This window comes from Suillus subaureus (assembly GCF_016647635.1).
Source record: "Suillus subaureus strain MN1 chromosome Unknown BJ212scaffold_3, whole genome shotgun sequence".
NCBI classification, from domain to species: Eukaryota; Fungi; Basidiomycota; class Agaricomycetes; order Boletales; family Suillaceae; genus Suillus; species Suillus subaureus.
Window position 1 is genome coordinate 940,929 of NW_024538559.1, and position 18,015 is coordinate 958,943.

Here is an 18,015-nt window from a genome sequence, read left to right on the forward strand (position 1 = left end):
GCCGTGTTTGCCGCATACATAGAACGGGATACCGAACTGCTAGATCGGATAGGACTTCTGATTTGCGGAGAGTTGCTAGCACGATATCCCTTGGCTGAGGGCATACTCCAACATGAATCGTCCGAATCCTGACGACGACCCCGTTATCGTGCGTGATACTTGGCATCGGGAACTGTTAGCGTCCTGAACCCGGGCTACATTTCCATCTGTGTGATCTCGTTCGTCACGGTAATCAACGTTACCAATGATAACATAACGCATCTGTGGCGCCAAGCTGTCCACCCCTTCCAGTTAGGACAATATGTCATCCGGATGCATACTCTGTTCCCCCGCATACCAACATTCCATTCATGCGCCATCTCCAATCTACCGTGCCTGTTTCCAGAATAATGAAGTAAGACCAGTTAAACTCACAATTCAACAGTGCAACATCACACAGCTTCGCCAAATGTCTCCGTGCTCCATCTAGTGTAAATGCTTGCGAACATAGGGTAATGAATGCATAGTATACAATATGACGAATCACCGTGGCTTGTAATAATACGAGTAACAAAGAAAGCAAGCAAAGCATTGACAATACAAATTATGTCGGTACGCTTGAAGGGTCCTCTGGAGAGCATGAGAGGCTCCTCATGATTAGATTGTTCCTCGTTCTAGAGCACGTTTCCAACAACGGCATAACAGTCTACACAAAGAGTCCCATCGCTGCGATTAGGAAAGGTCTCAATCGTCGCTCAACGTAGCATTAGTCATCAAAAGCTTACTTCTGAACACTCTCCACGCAGCACGTTCTACAGATAGGTCGACCACATCCAGGAACAAGGAGAGCTCCATCGTCTAGGCCGAAAAGCGTGCCTCGAGATTTCGAAGGATGGTCTACATCGACGTCATCCTTGTCTGAAGGCTTCTTCCGTTTGCCAGAAGATGGAGAGAGGAGTATATTACAGTTCATGGTAGAAATGTTTAGGCTTAATGCGGCTCGTTTGGGAGATCCGGAAGGTGACGGTGATGGCGACCCCGACAGAGAGGGACACCGTGTCAATGCCGGCGTCGGCGGGAACGAGGATTGTCGTAGCATCGAAGAGCATGTGCGAGAACAAACCGCACATACAGCTGATCCACACCTGAAATTTTATCAAGTTTAAGAAACGAATAATTAGGGAAAAGGTGTCCACCTACCTTGCACAAGCTACGCCTGCACCTGCACCTGCACCAGACCTCATCGATGCAGATAACACACGGTGGCATGAAGAGCATGACAAAGTCGAGGCTTTATGTGCGTTCGGTGCTGTAGATTGTTCTGTCTTCGAGGGACACGAGCCTGTGTCGTGGCGCGTGGACAATTGAATATGACTGAGTTTTCTTTTCTTGAACGCATGTTTCCTGCTCGAAGGTACGGAAGATGTGAGAGACAATTGTGGGGTTGGCGCACGCATTAATGCTATTGAGGCTCTCGAGCGGCACACAGGCTCGATGTAGTGTCGGTCAAAGGGCAAACCTGACCGCGGCGTTGTCCAATTTAGAGTAGTTTAAAAGCTTTGATTTTGGAAACACGTGATCATGGCTCGAACGCGAGGTAGTTTGCAACTTCTCAACTAGTATTCTTAAGTTGATTTACATACCATTTGGATTTCGTCGAAATTTTTATCACAAGCATATCGTTCGCATCCTGACTTCACCCACTAGTAGAGCGTCAATCCCATTCTAATGCTCTTTACGCGCTCCTTGGCTCTGTGACGGCATCATCGAGTCCTCATGTGGTTCCCTTAGCTTCAGCGTGTGGCAGAGCCGCAAGTACGAGTTGAAGCCAAGGCTCATGGTAACTTTGTGGCGTTTGTTGAACGAGAGCACAGTGGGCAGGCGTGATGATTCAGCGTAACTTGTACCCTCTGATTCGCTGATACCATGCCCGTTATGTTCCTCCTTTACTAGGGTTGATTTACGATGCTTGGGCGGTTTTACGGACTATTGTGGAACGCGATGGAAAAATATACGATGCGAAAGTGACCGACACGTAATAAAAAGGTGCGGCAGTGTTGAAATCGATAACGAGTACAGCAGCATATGGTTGCATTCGTATGCCACATCATGATGTCGAAGACCTGAAGCGGATGTCCCAAAGGACCAAGATGCTACCCATGAAGGTGAAACACTCAAAGTATTCAGATGAGAAAATATGGACGGGTGTCAGATTTCGAGGGTAAAGTATAAGGCAAGGTAGGTGAAATCGCGACGCATGACATATGTAGTGAACAGTGTTCAAGTCATAACAATCCAACACGTCCAATCACGAAGCAGTTCGCGATCATATGGTAAGCCCTGATTACACCGGATTGAACCTCTGAAGCATGTCGCTAGCTACACCTCTCGATTCCTTCACAGAAACAACTACCCTCTCTCCCTGCTCTGGATCTCGCCATTCCAGTCTTTCGAGAACATAATCCACACCTCCGACAAGCGTCTTGAGATCAAATCTCCAAGTAATCTGTATGTACGTCTTTGTGCCGTCTGTAAGGATAGGAAGGAACTCAAAACAGTGTGTTATCTTGAAATACGGAGGAAGTATTCATCCACACCATGCGTATCGCGCCCCACCACCGCTGCTCTGTGATAGCGTCGAGCGACGATATTTTAGGTGCGGTTCGGAGGATACTAGACGCGCAAAAGGCATGTGGCCCGGGCGATCTGCAGCACTCTGGAACCATGCCAATGCATCGATTTATATGGTGATCTACAAACAAATGGAGATGCCAATTGGAATTGCTCGCAAGGGTAAAAATCAGCCCGAGATAGCACAAGTTACGGTGATAATTGAAGAAGCAGTCAGGACCATCATTGACGGGAGTTGCACCTGATCGTGGATAAACTGCGGTCAGGATAGCGGGTAAGAACTTGGTCAGAACTATGTGCGCATCACCAACGGCATCGATGGTGGCCAAATTTCCCGGGAACTGTGAGCAGCGCGAAGGACAACGTGACGTAAACGAAGAGGCATGCTGCTAGCCATGCATGTGATGAGGCTCTCGATGAATAGATGCTGTTTAGCGGAGCTGCAGCTCACTCTCATGCTACCGAGGAGAAAAAGGATGTCGCATGCTGTCTCGTAGTCGTTGGAATAAACGTTGTTGAGGTAGCCCACTAGCCAGTCAAGGTCTTCTGATGAGTGGAAATGGCTTCGTCACGAAAATTTGATGCTGCCACAACCAGGCAGGGTCTGCAGAGCCCTATCAGGATTGATCGGCATCGACGGCGAACCTGAAGCGCTGTACTTTTAGCAGCGCTGCCGATGGATGCCGATCATTTCGTTCCGATGACCTCGCCCTTGAATGAATCTTCCTGCACGTCTCCAGGTTCCACATTATACGAGGTGAAGGTGGATGAGATAGACCGAGATGGAACATGCGACAAATGACGTCGGTGAGATCCCATACTCGGCGTCGAACTGCTGTCCTGTCTTTGTCAAGATCGCTTTTATGGTATGCCCAGAGAACTGTCTGGAACTGCGCCCAAAGAGACTCAGCGAGTTGATGCACAGCAGCGCTACACGATCTGTCCAATAAACATAGCAGAAGAAGCATCGGTGGATCAACAGCACCTTTTATCAGTCCGAACAATGTCTTTATCAAACCGAACGCCGACTACGACGCACGCAAGAAGAGTACAGCCGGCCACGATCCGAGGCGACGGAGGGGATAGCGATAGTAGTCTTGATATCACTGTTACGGCAAATGTTGATCTATTTCATCCACCCTCCTTGTAACAAAATACTATGAAAGAACACGAGAAAGCTACTCGGAGACGGAATCGGGACAAGCCCCCAACTCTGAAGACCATCGGAATATTTTATCTTTCGCAGCAGCTAGCGCGGTGTACTGTCAATACGCAACGCGCATGATATCGCCCATATCGGTATCTGAAATGAATAGGCGGGAGATACCAAAGCTACCATCACCGTCAGCGAATAGAATAAAAATCCGAAAATCGTTGTTGTAATGATGACCCAGGCGATGCTGTATTGCGTGTACCACATATTGGCGCTGAGAGCGATCCCAAACAAAAGAAGAAAGATATGAAGTAAGACTGGAAATGATTGCACAACAGTATCGAAGTGCCACGTGATGATGCTGTCGAACTTATCTTGTCTGCGCTTCCCTCGTTCCTCCTGCGAGCCACGGCCGTGGCCATGTGATTTATAGTACCAAGCCACTGCTTGCCTAGCACGGCATCGAAAGCAGTGAACAAACTCATGGACAAGCATGCATAGGCGATCGTTTGGATCGTTATATCCGCCGTGGACGGCGCCTATGTAGATGCTGGTGCTGCGGGAGTAGACTCAGCTGCAGTGAAGTTGCCAAGTCCGATTTAGACGAGTTGCGCGAGAAGGGTATGCGTGGTGTCGTTGGAGTCTGGACTAAGATTGGTTTCCATGGCCACAATAAAAGAGGTGCTGACAACGGAGAAAAGACCAGGCTGATCGAAAATCGATCCCGACACGAGGTAAATGTGATCATGCGAAACTTGTAAAAACTAACATAATGTCCATGTCGATTGTGTATCGCTCAAGGAACTCGTCGTCGTGTTCCTCGGCGACTCTTTTGTATATCGCCCAGAAACAACAGCGGTTGTCCTTGCTACCTTGAAGGCAATTGTTGAGTTCTGGAGAACATCCAGTGCTTGCTTCATAACGCGGCTCACTCTGGGGAATATCGTTAGCTGTGATCCCTTGATTGATTTGACCGCTCACATTTCACTTGTCCTTGGTTTGTCCTCATGAACTATGACCTTTTGCGCCTCACTGAGACGATGTGCACATGTTCGACATTCCTCCCCACTTTATCGTCGTCAAATGGGACACCGGGATTCCAGGAAGTTGTAACTTACTCAGCTGACCATATGAAATCCACTGCCCATCGAGGTGGGCGTTCTGATCATGGGGGCTGTCTATGCTACCCCCTTTTGATACTCTTCGGCTACGTTTCGAAGTGGTTGATGCCCTTGACACGAGTACGATGTAACCTAAGGGTTTTAGGGATGGGATTAAGGATTGGGAAGAATGGTGGTACAGAACCAGCCAGCCAGGCGGTTGCAAGTTATACGGTCAACATGACATGACGCAGAGTCCAGACACAATTCCTTACTGGGGCGTGATGATCCCAGTTTCCTGCCCTCAAGTCAATATTGTAGTGATCACGGATAACTCGGGCGCCCAAGGGCAATGTAACAGGTGGAGGGTCCTGTTTCGATGACGTGGGACAGCCGTCGACAATGTTATACGCAATGTTGCTGGTGACCCGGGTCTTTGCATCTCCCTAGTGGCCACGTCTTTCCAGGAAGTCACCGAATTTATTTTCTTATGTAATACGCACCAGTGGGACGCGTAGTAAATATTAAGTTTAGACTCATCGTGATCATATAGATCGACATCATTAACTTGAACGATGTCAGGCGGAGGACAATCTCTTGGAGGAAACCAGAACAGTGAGCGTCTACCCGCTGGATGGGGCAGGCCATCTGCACCTCGTGTGGGTCGGGTTGGAGACTGGAGTGGGACCAACAACTCTAGCAGGAACTCCTCATCCTCATCTCGGTGCGCTTCCAGCATCGTTATCTTTGACAATTATCTGAACATTAAATGTCGGTAGGGGTGGATTTGGAAATCTTTCGAATCTCCCTACATCTGATAGTGTCAGGATGCCAGGAGGACCACAGGACAACGACGACAATGACGACGAGAACAAAGAGGGTGAGAACTGGTTTGCAGGTGGCGAACGGAGGTGTGTAGAAGTTTGATCCTTGCTTAATAGAATTTGAGCTCACCAGCTGGGTAGTGGTATTTCAGTGCAGAACCCTAACTCTACCAGTGCTCGTCCTGGTGGGCGCCTCGTGAGAGATATCTTGAGGCAGGCTGCAGAGTACGTCGTTCAGCGCCTGCATCAAAATTTTAATCTTGACTAAGGTTTCCGTGTTTTGAAGGGGTGGGATGGCACCTCTACCTGGTGCCCGGAGAGCAGCTGGACCTTTCAGTGGCGGCGGGCATACACTCGGAAGTGACGAAGTGGAGAGCTCATACGTGCCAGATCCGACTGCAGAAGATGGTGGGTTTTACTACCGCTTGCTGTTCTAGTGGTTGTTACCTATGGCTGACCTGGTGGTACTCTATATAAAGATGAAGATGACATCGTTGTTCGGCACCTGCATCTTTGGAGAGACGGGTTCAGCCTCGAGGATGGACCACTGATGCGATATGACGAACCCGGTAATCAGGAGCTTTTGAGGTCCATCCAGCAAGGGTATGTTAAATTCTGTCATCATAATATTTCCGTCCTCATTCTTTACAGTACCGCGCCCATATCATTCATGAACGTCACACCTGGGCAACGTGTCAACCTCAACGTGGCAACCCGGCTTAGCGAGGAATATGTGCCCCCCAAGAGGGGAAACTTTTCAGGATCTGGACAGAGGCTTGGTGCACCAACTCCTGCTGTTACTACCTCCGGTGCAGCACCTTTGATGCCAGGATCATTCCCGTCTGGCAGCAGCAGTGCCGCTAGTTCCAGTGCCGGCGCCGAGAGGCACAATATTAACACCCGCTTCGAGGTCGACCAAACACAGCCTACTACGAGCGTGCAGATCCGTCTGGCAGATGGCACGCGTATGCCGTGCAGGATGAACCTCACGCATACCGTTGGTGATCTTCGCTCGTTCATCAATGCGTACGTTGTGTTTAGCCCTTGGAGACTTGCCCGGGACACTCAATATTTCTTCATAGTTCCCGTCCCGAGAATTTGTCACGCCCGTATACGATTGGAACGACATTCCCTAATCGTACCTTGGAAGATGACACTCAAACAATCGAAGGTGCTGGACTAGCTAACAGTGTCGTTGTTCAACGGTGGGTTTGAAGTGAAAAGTAGCTAGTTGAAGATGAGATAGATGTATTCATTGCAGTAGCCTTGTAAAATTACGACGTCCACAATTTCGAGTTGCAGTCCAAATTGGATAATATTTCCCACGGTGCCACTGAACTTAGTTTTTTTCCTTGTCATTAACGGTACCGATATCAAGTAGGCCTATTACCCCGACTCACAGCGAACTCAAAGAGCTGTACAAGACACTCGAGTGGGAAAAGTCACACTCGAAACTCACTTGAACAGTGCGTACGACGTACTGCCCGTTGGTCTTGGACAAACACAACTAACAACCCACAGCCCAATCATGGCGCCGTTCACAAAACCCGAGGCCGTGCTCAAGCAAGCAGAGGGCCTCGTCTCTGTTGGTCAGTCTCATGCGGCTCTTCAGTCGCTCGTAGAGATGTTCTCTTCAAAACGCTTCCGCTCGACACCACTCGCTACGCTCGAGCCAATCGTGATCCGCTTCGTCGAGCTTTGCGTCGATATGCGTAAAGGCCGTACTGCCAAAGAGGGCCTCATGCAATACAAGAACATCGCCCAAAATTCGAGCGTTGGAAGCATCGAAGTTGTCATTAACCGTTTTATTCAGCTCTCAGATGCAAAAGTCCATGAGGCGCAGGAGAAAGCAGACAAAGTCACCGGACCTGTTGATGTCGACGATCTTGAGGCAAGCGAAACGCCTGAAAGCATTCTCCTCGGCGCGGTTAGCGGTGATCAGAGCAAGGACCGCACGGATCGTGCACTCGTCACACCCTGGCTCAAATTCCTGTGGGAGAGCTATCGTACATCACTCGAGACTCTCAAGAATAATGCTCGGCTGGAGGTTATCTATCAGGTGAGCTCATTTTTCTCTTGGCTACCCGCATACGCCTTTGGAGAGCAGTTCCATTCCTTCTGTATATTTCGGTCCTTCATATGCTTCCTGAAGGGAAGGCTACTGGTTTAGGCAGGTATTAGCGCCTCGTGGTCTTCATCATGATCGCCTCAGGCATAATGCGGGACGACCCTGATTCCATATTCTCTAACATGAATTCTCCAGCAAGTTGCACAGCAAGCTTTCCGTTTCTGCCTAAAACACCAACGGAAAGTCGAGTTCCGGAGACTTTGTGAAACTCTCCGACTGCACCTTTCTAATGTCGCAAAATATGCGCATCAAACACATGCTATCAACCTATCGGATGCGGAGACACTGCAACATCATCTCGACACCCGGTTCGCTCAGCTCAATACTTCCGTCGAACTCGAGCTTTGGCAGGAGGCATTCCGCAGTGTCGAAGATGTACACAATCTACTCACAATGGCAAAAAAGGCTCCCCGTCCGGCGATGATGGCAAACTATTATGAAAAGTTGACTAAGATTTTCTTGATGAGCGGAAATGCTCTCTATCATGCTGCTGCATGGGGTCGGTATCACGCAATTGTTACTAGCATTGGGGGAAAGAGCGAAGAAGAGATGACAAAACTCGCCGGCCAGGTACTAGTCAGTGCCTTGGCCGTCCCTGTTGGTCTACAGGTTGAAGATGAGGATGGCAAGAGTAAAACGTCGCGCCTCACTGCTCTTCTTGGTCTCACCAGAGCACCCACTCGCGCCGGGCTGATCAAAGATGCCGTACGTATATTTGTCGTCTTTGAACTGAATGTATGTTTAACCATTCACAGCTTTCCCGTGACGTCCTCCATCTTTCCCCAGCACCCATCAAGTCTCTGTACATGCTCCTCGAAGCTTCATTCGATCCCCTGACGCTTTGCTCCTCCACCGCCCCGCTTCTCGCAGAACTGTGTGCTCCAGATACACCATACTTCGGCTACCGCTCCCTCCTGGAACGTGCACTGCTCTCCCGCCTGCTTGCACAACTTTCTCAAGTTTATTCCACCCTCAGCATCGCCTCGCTCCTCGAACTCGTCACACCCCTCGAGGGGCTCGGTCCAGAGCAGGTTGAGGCGTTCCTCATGGGCTGTGCACGCCGTGGTGAGCGCAACGTATATGTCGACCACGCCACTGGCACAATCACCTTCATCGACGAGGGTTTCGTAGTCAGCTCAGAGGACCCCATCCCGTCTACGAGCACCAACACAGAGGCAAGTGTCCAGCCCGGCACCGCAGAGCTTGTGCGCACACGGCTGAGCACGCTTGCGGTGACACTGCACAATTCCCTTGCAGTTCTGTACCCTCCGCCCCAACTTTCTCCTGAGGAAGAAGAAGCTGCGCAACATGCCAAGTTTGCGGAGCTTGTTGCGGCTGCGAACGCCGAGCGGCATGCGCTGTCGCTCCGTCGTGCACTCGTTGCGCGTCGCCGCGAGCTCCTCTCTGAGCTCTCTGCTCGCAAGGAGAAGGAGGAGGCCAGCCGTCGTGCAGAAACGACGCGGCGCGAGAAGGATGAAGAAGTGCGACGCGCCAAGCTCGAGATGGCAAAGAAGGAGCGGGAACGCGCACAGAAAGAGGTGGATTCTATTCGTGCAGAGGAAGCCAAGAAGCTCGCACAGACGCTGATCAAGAAGGGCAACCTGAAAGTGTCGGTGGACGTGTGTATCCCTTTTTCAAACCATCTACTTGAGGGTTACTGACATGACTGTCCACAGGAAATGGAAGATCTATCGACAGATTCACTCATGCGCATGCAAGTCGAGCAGCTCGAACGCGAGAAGAAAGAGCTCAATCAGCGTTTGCGCACCGCTGCCAAGCGAATCGACCACATCGAGCGTGCGTACCGCAAGGAAGAGCGACCGCTCCTTGCAGAGGACTACGCGGAACAGCAAACCACCGACCGCACAATCTTCGAAACGCTTCAGCGCTCACGTATTGAGGGCGCTCGCCAGGCATTCCAGGAGGACATGACTTCCAAGAAACGCTTGAGCCGTATGACGCAGGATTATCAACAAAGGAAGGAGTTCATCATTGCACAGCGGAGTGAAGAGCACACAGGCAAGCTCGCGGAGTCACGCAGGAGAATTGAGGAGGAGAAGGAGAAGATGCGGGCTGCACATCAGAAGATGAAAGACAAGGAAGAGCAAGAGCGTCTTGACGCTGAGAGAATTCGCAGAGAACGGGAGGAAGAAGAGGCTCGATTAGAAGCTGGTGAGTGTACTTGATCGCATATAGTCGTCGTTTTCTCATATTTTCTCAGAGCGGCGCGCAGCCGAGGAAGAGGCCGAGGCCAAGGAACGGGAAGAGAAAGAGAAAGCCGCCGAAGTACGCAGGAAACGGGAAGAGGAGCGTGCCAAAACTCAAGAGGAGGCAAGGAAACGTGCCGAACGCGAGGCTGAGGCTGAAGCACATGCTGCTCAACGCCGCGCAGAGCAGCGTAGCCAAGTAGCAGCGCAACCAGCGCAGCCCCAAGGGACTTGGCGGCGTGGAGGAGCGCCTTCTGCACCCACACGTGTTACCGCTGCTGTATCCACACCACCACGGGTTGAAAGCCCTCTGCCCTCTGCCCCTGCTCCTTCTACCACAGGCGCATACCGACCTGGTGCATTTAGTGGTGCCGCCGGAGGCTGGAGAGATCGCCAAGCGAAAGCTCCGGCTGCCGCACCCGCTCGGACTGCATCTCCTGTCCCTCCTACCCCTCTCACATCTCGTAACGCCCCACTGCCTGAACCCAGGAAGAATGATGATGGATTCGAGACTGTTCAGGAGAAGAAGGTGTGGAAATCCCGGAGAGTCCAGGGCCAGGCATAGATACTGTATGCTTGTATATCGCACCATGTTGTTTTACCATCATATGCATCTATTTCTATCCAATACCATACAAGTGAGTGTGTTGATTGTTGGGAGTACACATGCAATGTAGTCAGTGTCCGCAAAATGTCCCACGATGTCCATCATTTAGTTAAAATAATAAGATCGAGTTAAGCATCCTCTTCTGCAGCTTGCTGCATGATCTCTGGGGGCGGAAGTCAGGCAATCGACGAGGTTTAAAGACCAATAGCATACCGCCCCATATAGAACGCTGCATGGATGACACAATGTCTGCTTGATCACCGATGTCTAATGAATTATCCCTCCTGCGTCAAACCTATCAATAGAGTATTTAGTAAGAACGACGATTAGTACGAACCAGTAACCGTGACCCATGTCGGCAGAAAGCATGCTGACATCGCTTATTCTGCGGGAGCGCTGAAGACTAGTTCGGAAGGAATGATCCCAGGCATTGAACTCCGGGGAAGGGCCAAGAGTTCGGGGAGAAGGAGTTGGGCTAGAAGGGCTGTTGTCTGAACGGCCGCGGTCACTATGCGGTGAAGTGATATCGCGAGTTAATGGGGGCGGAGTGGACGGTGCAGGGTCCACTTGAATAGCGGGAATGTCTACAATACCCATTAGATCATCATCTACGATATTGATGACGCCGAAGAGCAGCTTACCCCTCTGCGCGTTAAGTGTTATTTCTCGCTCGGCCAAATATCTTCGTCGCAGTGATATCATTTTTAGCAAAGAATGAACACGGTCGAGGTTCACTAAATCTGAGACAAGTTTGTTCGTCCCTTGCCTCACGATAAGATCCTTCAGCCTGCCTTGTAGTCAGAACTGTAATAGCATCACAAGCAAATTAATAAACCCACTCTAGTGCGTCGCGGTCCACAATCAGTTTATGGTGAGCCAAAAGGAAAAGCATGTCAGTGAACGAGATGCCTTCGCCATGGCTTTCAATAACACTGGCTTCATGAAATAGTCGGCAATAAACTGCTCTTCGCTGTCTTATAACGTCGAAGTCGATCTTCCTCAGCACCTTGTTTACTTTCCGTGGATTCAATGTCGTCTCTTCCGTCCCTTTTTTCGTCACAATCTTCTGGATGTCTTTACACGTCGAGACAATGGACGAAACGGAGTACTCGGTCGGGTATATGCGAACCTCGAAAATCCCATTCAATTTCTGAAATATAACTCAATAAGTCTCGTGAACATTACGTCGCACGGAACTCACGCCTAGGAAGGGAACCAATTGACTTCGTTCGAGCAGCCCAGTTTTTGGATTGGAATACTCCGCCCACGTTTTCTTGAACGAACGGATTTCTTCACGAGTGATGGCCTTTGCTCCGCCAGTGGACTGGAAAACGTAAGAGAAACTCTGCACCATGACTCCAGTAAACATGTTCAGGAATATATACTGTTCGGGATAGCATCAGGAAGCACACGCGAAATGACCAAGGTTCACACACCATGCTCAGCAGGTTCCAAGCGATGAAGAGGGAGAACGCCCAAGAAGTACTTCCACAATCTGTTTCGACCAGTCCATCAGCTTTGATAGTGCACCGCGGATACGCCAGAGTGCTAAACCGGCGTCAATTTCATCAGAAAAGGGACTCTTTGATTACGTACTAGTCATGCATGTATTGGTTCCAGCCCTCGCTACGAGTAGATATTTTAGAAAACATCATGAGAAAGCGTTGAAAATACCTACCCCGTACTCATGAATGCGAGCATCACGAGTGCCGAACCCATGGTTTGGTAGTTCTGAGTGTGAGTTTCTGCAGAGTACCATTTTGTCAGGCCAAAAACCTCCATGTACATGATGGCAAAGAAGATAAAAAGGATGAACCACAGGCCCAGGAGGTTCAAAATGACGGGCAAGCTCGCCCTGTAAAAAGTCAGCAGTTAATCAAAACCTGATCGCCCCACTTACATCACAGTCTTGAAGAGTTGATTAAGGCTGTTGGTCCTCTGCACGAGCTTGAACGCGATGCTGACGAGGAACAACTTCTGTAGCTGCTCGACGACGAAACCCATATACCCAAACCGGACAACTAACGTCGTGATGAAACTGCCACCAGCCACCACAACATCGAACAAATTCCACCCGTTGGCTCGGAAACTCCTCCACCCAACACCGTAGAACCTGACTGCGATATCAACGACATACATCATTGTGATGATGAGCGAGAAGTCATCTGAAAAGAGTTACATTGAGAGGCGCCGAAAGGAAATGCAATCAAACCGATGACTAACCTTGAAATTTTGCAACAGCTACTTGGACTGTAAATGTTTGCGTCCTGAAAAACATGAGTCTAGATAACTAACCAGTAAAGCAAGAGACACAAACATGAGAACAATAATTTGTACGACAAAGAAGCACGTCATCATTCGTGTCCACCAGCCATGCTTGTGAATTGCACGATCATAGCACCATCCTCGAAATGGCTGAGTAGGTCGAGTCTGAGGATGCTTCGATGGTTTCTGGCGTTTGATCAGTTTCTGCAGGTCAATCCATTCTCGCTGAGGTTGAGTCAGGAATGCAGAGCCGGTCTTAGATGAGAAGTTGCCGATAATGATACTAAGTAAGCCGTAAGCCAACAGATTGGTGATCCACAAAGGACAAGTCTCACCTGACGAAAAGAGTCAGAATCACGACGCCTCCAAGCAAATTGTAGATCACGAAGAAAATGGCATTGATCTGCGAAACGTCGACCTGCGGTTGTTGATCCTTCCCAGTAATACTCATCGCGACCGTCATAACATCGATCCACCCTTCCAATGATACAATCTCAAAAAGAATGAGCATCGAGGATCGGAAGTTGTCGAAGGAGAACGTCGTGGAAGGTGAGGGATTGTCCCAGGCATGAGGGGCCAAATATCCAAAAGAGGTGCCGTATATTGTGTTGACAAACTCGTTGGTGCAATCATTGATGCCGCCTTGGACATTGGTATCGTTGCACTCATTCATCAATCCTGCAAAGATGTTGACGCCCCAAACGCTAAAGGGAATCAGATACAGGATCGCCAAGATAGCGGCATCCAAGATACGAGTTGCCCCGGAAATAATGAGGGATTCGAATGTGTTTCGCATGTTCTCGATCAAAGTCACGAGGCGAAGAGCTCGAAGAGCCTTGAGTGCGTGGATGGAACGGGTCAATCCGCTGACGAAAATGAGGGTGAATGACAAGTTCACTAGGATACCGATGAGTATAATGAAGTCCAAAATGTTCCATATGCTCTTGACGTAGGCGTTTGGAGTGAACAAGAAACCATCAGCAATTATCTTGATAATGAATTCGACTAGGAAAGGAACGCCGAACGCAACTTCGGCGATGTTGAACCAAGTACCACGCACCATACCGTGCTCCATGTAGTAATTGCGCCGGTACAAAGGGGTAGCTACGCCCTCCGTGATGATACCACCAAGCACAGTCAACAAGATCAGGAGCTGGAACAGCGTATGGGCAACGTCGGAGGGTGGGGTTCCGAATAGGCGCTCTCCGCCAGCAGGCTTGACAACCTTTTGGCACATATTCCGCAGACGATCTTCCTGCGAGAAAAGCCAAAAGGTCTTGTCATACGTCGGGTGGTCAATAATGAAGTCCGCCTTCTGCGCCTTCCGCTCGGAGCGCTCATCATGGTCGTCCTCAGTTGCGTCGGCGCCATTGGCGAGAATATCGCTACAAGCTCATATGAGCAAAGCTGCCACTTACAGGTGCCAGAATGCTCACAGATAACGCTCTGTCTCTTCGTCTTGGACAGCTGTCGACTCACGACGGCTCTGTCGCAGGGCCACCAACGGCACGTCATTAGAACTCGTAGTCCCAGAAAATAGCTGTTGAAGCATTGTCAACGATTTCGAAGGGAGATGCCTTGCACCCTTCAACTGAACGGGGTTCTGTCGCATTCAAATGTCAGTAGCCTGTCATCTCAGACACTCAAAAACCCATACAGGCCCGTTTCGGCTGTCCTTTCCAATAACCCCGTAATCTTGCACAAGCGTCTTCTGTATCGGCAAGACCAGATTTGAAGGAAGGTTTTCGACCTTGATGCGAACGGGATCTGCCTTGATCCATCGATACGGATTCAACTTGCGAGTCCAACTGTTGTGCATAACCCTTTGCGGGTGTTGTTGAGCCCAGTAGTCAGATGCCTGTTTACTCTTCTTCGTTTCCTCTGCGACGCTGAAGTTCTCGTTAATGACAGCGATAAACATCTGCATCACGATGACTGGAGAAAACAATGAGCGTCAATGAGCGTCAACGAAGGAAGGCACTGATACGCATGAACACTTTGGGTGACTTACAATTTGCGAATATAAGCCAAGAGCATAAGAAAACAACCACGATCACCGCCTGCCCCAGGGGAATCTCCGCAGCTGCCGCCGAGTACAAGACGTTCGTCCAATTCTCGGAGGAAAAGAGCTGGTACATGGCAAGGAACGAAGTCCACAACTGTCCGAAATTCAACGCAATCGAGTCAGGCATATCACCGCGAATGAGCTGCACGCAGACCAACGCGGCAAGGAGGTTGACGAGCAGCAAGAAAAGTGTCATATTCACTAGGCCGTACAAGTTCCCAAAAACTGTGAGCTGAGGTGATTTAGTTGTCTGTCAGATGTTCGGATGGCGACTAGCCTCACCATGAGCGGCCTCATTCTCGGGAACTCTAGAATCACCCTGTAGAACCTCCCCAGTTGGAATATCGTCAACCAGGGGTATAGCTCCGAGTTATGAATGGCCGGAATCTGAATGATGCTCGACCCTACAGCCAACACAAGATCCAGCCAGTTATTCCCATGCTGGAAGAACCTTCGCCAAGCTGGGAGCTCTACTATGATGCGTATGATGATCTCGATGTCGAAAGCCACTGTAAGCGCTAGCTCTGACTTATCAAGTATCTGTTGATGCAGGTCACTCATGTCAGCACTGGCGGTAGCTTGTACGACGAGCGACGCGAGAGCCAGAAATACCCAGCACCAGCGCGTATTGGTATAGAATTCCTTGAGCGAGTTGTTCTGGGAAACGTGTTTCCCGTTCAGCCAACCCTCTTCTCGCTCTTCGACGACAGGTCCTAGTCTGTGAAATTGGAACGACATTAACATTAGCATATGTAAAAGTCAAGAAACGTACGGTGCGGCACCGAAGGCACTCTTCTGCGTATCCGCACGTATGGCATAGAACGTGTTCGTGATCACGGCGACGAATAGATTGATAAGCCAGATGTTCAATACGAGGATGCAGACGATGAAAAAGAAACAGGAGACGAAAAACTCGGCGTCGATGATCGAATACATGATAGGGGACCACTGAGAGGAAATTAGCGCGACAGAAATACGGATAAAGAACACGTACACCATTGGCTGAGGCCACAACGACAACTTGAAGTGCAGCGTAATAAATATTGTCAAAGCTCTGGATGCCATTGTATGGATTGTCTCCCTCCTGACTCGAATTTATGAGATCGTCGTCTGTCGAAAAAACTCCGAGCGACGAACCTGACAAATCTGGCCCAGAGGGCAGATAAAACCTTTGGCCGCGGGGCCTGGCGTACCGTCCAATTGTATATAAGGAAAGACGTTCAAGGTACTCGGGTCGATGTAACCACCGCAGAAGTGGGATATTTGTGTTTGATTTTCTCCCAGGGTGGGCTGAAGATAACAATTCCGTCGAAAAGAGCCCTTGAAAGATTGGATTCCAATTATCCTTAGAGGATGACTTATGTTCGATAAGCATTCTGGGAGAGACCGGATAGACTCACGAGAATAGCGTCGCAGCGAAGACAACAAAGTATGCCACGTTAGTAAGCAGTGGCCGAGCGATCTTCAGTGAATGCATGATTGTCTGTAGAATAGTGTAAGGGCCCATACATAAAATGCCGTGCGAAAACTCACAGTGGTTCCAGAAGTAATAGCGAGAAGTCTTGCGATTCGCAGTACAGTCATCGCTCTGAACGCAGCGACATGATGGGACCCGCGCTCCACGCCTGCCATATCGAGTGCAAAGCTCAACCAGAAGCTGAGAATGGCGATAAAGTCTATTCTTCCCCAGCTTTGGCGCAAGTATGGGATGTTACGATTCACCTTGTCGCGTGCGTTATCGATGTTTAGTCGGAATGGCAACGAGATCGCGTCCGGGGGCGTTTGGTCTGACCGAAGGGCACAGGAGAAGAAAGTTGGCTGTGATGGATTTCGGAGATGAGCGCGTGAAGAAGGCTCATCTACAATAGCCTGTTTTTCTTGACGCGAAACGTCGTGAGGCAAATTGTTTGGACCAGCTACTACGTCAGGCATCGAGCGTGAAGGGGTAGCCTCGGAGAGTTTGAAAGGCCGCGATATACGATCATAGAAGAACCTTAAGGAGAGGCCACGTGACAAGAAACTGGACGCGGAAGAACCGACCCTCGAAGTCGACGTGGAGGTTATTGGTGATATCGAAGATGCAAAGAAAGCTGATATTGGAACTTCGGGATCTAGCAGAAATCCAGAAACGCATATTCGCGCAACTGCTTCAAACCTAACAGGAGGGATCAGGCTGAGGGGATGGCGACCAGCATGAGACCTACGTGAATAGGATGAACAACCCAAAAAGAACATAATCCTCCCAAGCAAAAAAGAAACCCCTCTGTGGGGTCGGCATGGACTGTCCCGAGGGAAGAAGGACCGAGTGAGACGCTTGAGATATCAATACACAAGCATTAAGAATTATCAAACAAAGTATCAGAGGTTCGGTCCATCTGCGGGAATGATTAATATTGTTAGGTGGGAGAAGCCTAGAAGAGGCCTACGGGTGAGAAAGGAAGCGATAAAGGCGAAGACGAAATGTGCTTGAGGACTCTAAGAAACAGAGAGTGCGCCCACGTAAGGGAGACAGCTTTCTGGTGAAGGAAACTTGTTCTTCGTTCCATTGCTCTTCGAAGGGTCCCTTGTTATCCTGCGTGGGAGAGTACTCGCCATCGTCGAAGTCTTCGTCCGGTATGCGGATGGAATTGTCCAAGACGTGTCCAGTAAGGTTAACGACGCGAAGAGACGCGCGTCGAAGACGCTTTGACATCACCCTGAACGCTGAGCCCGTTTGCTTGAGAGGGGAAGGTGAGGGATTGTACCGCAGCGTCCTCCGCCTGGTGGAGCCTGCACTTCCCGTGCGCTCGGAGTCGATGGTCAAATCATTAGTACTATCCCATCTCCCATTTGCAAATTTCCATCGAGAGCTGGTGCCAGTGAGATGGATATCGTCTCCTTCCTTGGATGAGTCAAGGTCAGACTCTGGAGTTGACATTAGCGAAGCGGAGGATGGACCAGCTTGTGCAGTAGTATAAGGCGAGTCGTTGTAAATCGAATTCATATTGTACGCTAATGTATTTGCAAAGAATCCATTGTCAGGAGAATAAACTGGGTTCTCATCCGGAGTAAATGAC

At 49.8% G+C, this 18,015-nt stretch overlaps 6 protein-coding genes across 6 annotated transcripts; 1 reads left to right on the top strand and 5 right to left on the bottom strand.

Annotated features, from left to right (window-relative positions):
- Window positions 1-184: 184 nt before the first annotated feature.
- Window positions 185-665, bottom strand: BJ212DRAFT_539048 (uncharacterized protein). The gene has a single exon (XM_041343441.1). It carries the CDS (start codon window positions 569-571, stop codon window positions 305-307), a length of 267 nt encoding a protein of 88 aa, XP_041198327.1. The 5' UTR covers window positions 572-665; the 3' UTR covers window positions 185-304.
- On the bottom strand, window positions 666-1,504 carry BJ212DRAFT_539047 (uncharacterized protein). The gene is made up of 2 exons (XM_041343440.1): window positions 1,180-1,504; window positions 666-1,124 (listed from the first exon to the last, which is right to left on the bottom strand). Exons 1-2 carry the CDS (start codon window positions 1,434-1,436, stop codon window positions 761-763), a joined length of 621 nt encoding a protein of 206 aa, XP_041198328.1. The 5' UTR covers window positions 1,437-1,504; the 3' UTR covers window positions 666-760.
- Window positions 1,505-3,147: 1,643 nt separating this feature from the next.
- BJ212DRAFT_539209 (uncharacterized protein) lies at window positions 3,148-3,719 on the bottom strand. Its single transcript, XM_041343443.1, has one exon. The coding sequence runs from the start codon at window positions 3,576-3,578 to the stop codon at window positions 3,228-3,230; it is 351 nt and encodes a 116-aa protein (XP_041198329.1). The 5' UTR covers window positions 3,579-3,719; the 3' UTR covers window positions 3,148-3,227.
- Window positions 3,720-3,777: 58 nt separating this feature from the next.
- BJ212DRAFT_539155 (uncharacterized protein) lies at window positions 3,778-4,748 on the bottom strand. Its single transcript, XM_041343442.1, has 3 exons — window positions 4,745-4,748; window positions 4,533-4,627; window positions 3,778-4,406 (listed from the first exon to the last, which is right to left on the bottom strand). The coding sequence occupies exon 3, from the start codon at window positions 4,256-4,258 to the stop codon at window positions 3,860-3,862; it is 399 nt and encodes a 132-aa protein (XP_041198330.1). The 5' UTR covers window positions 4,259-4,406; window positions 4,533-4,627; window positions 4,745-4,748; the 3' UTR covers window positions 3,778-3,859.
- A 690-nt stretch (window positions 4,749-5,438) lies between these two features.
- BJ212DRAFT_1475913 (uncharacterized protein) lies at window positions 5,439-10,587 on the top strand (the record flags this gene model as incomplete). The annotated part of the gene is made up of 12 exons (XM_041339299.1): window positions 5,439-5,587; window positions 5,643-5,774; window positions 5,829-5,912; window positions 5,974-6,095; window positions 6,167-6,290; window positions 6,339-6,713; window positions 6,770-6,892; window positions 7,155-7,746; window positions 7,951-8,520; window positions 8,571-9,434; window positions 9,492-9,987; window positions 10,037-10,587. 12 exons carry the CDS (start codon window positions 5,439-5,441, stop codon window positions 10,585-10,587), a joined length of 4,182 nt encoding a protein of 1,393 aa, XP_041198331.1.
- Window positions 10,588-10,738: 151 nt separating this feature from the next.
- BJ212DRAFT_1260471 (Ion transport protein-domain-containing protein) lies at window positions 10,739-17,651 on the bottom strand (the record flags this gene model as incomplete). Its single annotated transcript, XM_041330112.1, has 22 exons — window positions 10,739-10,913; window positions 10,967-11,416; window positions 11,469-11,779; window positions 11,831-12,013; window positions 12,066-12,177; window positions 12,226-12,255; window positions 12,308-12,484; window positions 12,530-12,794; window positions 12,853-12,896; window positions 12,947-13,177; window positions 13,230-14,279; window positions 14,331-14,497; window positions 14,546-14,829; window positions 14,906-15,191; window positions 15,242-15,677; window positions 15,732-15,907; window positions 15,954-16,043; window positions 16,097-16,304; window positions 16,360-16,442; window positions 16,493-17,114; window positions 17,164-17,334; window positions 17,386-17,651. 22 exons carry the CDS (start codon window positions 17,649-17,651, stop codon window positions 10,739-10,741), a joined length of 5,817 nt encoding a protein of 1,938 aa, XP_041198332.1.
- Window positions 17,652-18,015: the final 364 nt, after the last annotated feature.

Bases quoted from the DNA above. Each gene is read 5' to 3' on its own strand.
- BJ212DRAFT_539047 (XM_041343440.1), bottom strand. From the start codon at position 1,436: ATGCGTGCGCCAACCCCACAATTGTCTCTCACATCTTCCGTACCTTCG. The intron at 1,125-1,179 runs GTAGGTGGACAC...ATAAAATTTCAG, and splicing joins GCAGGCGTAGCTTGTGCAAG to GTGTGGATCAGCTGTATGTG.
- BJ212DRAFT_539155 (XM_041343442.1), bottom strand. From the start codon at position 4,258: ATGCTTGTCCATGAGTTTGTTCACTGCTTTCGATGCCGTGCTAGGCAA.
- BJ212DRAFT_539048 (XM_041343441.1), bottom strand. From the start codon at position 571: ATGCTTTGCTTGCTTTCTTTGTTACTCGTATTATTACAAGCCACGGTG.
- BJ212DRAFT_539209 (XM_041343443.1), bottom strand. From the start codon at position 3,578: ATGCTTCTTCTGCTATGTTTATTGGACAGATCGTGTAGCGCTGCTGTG.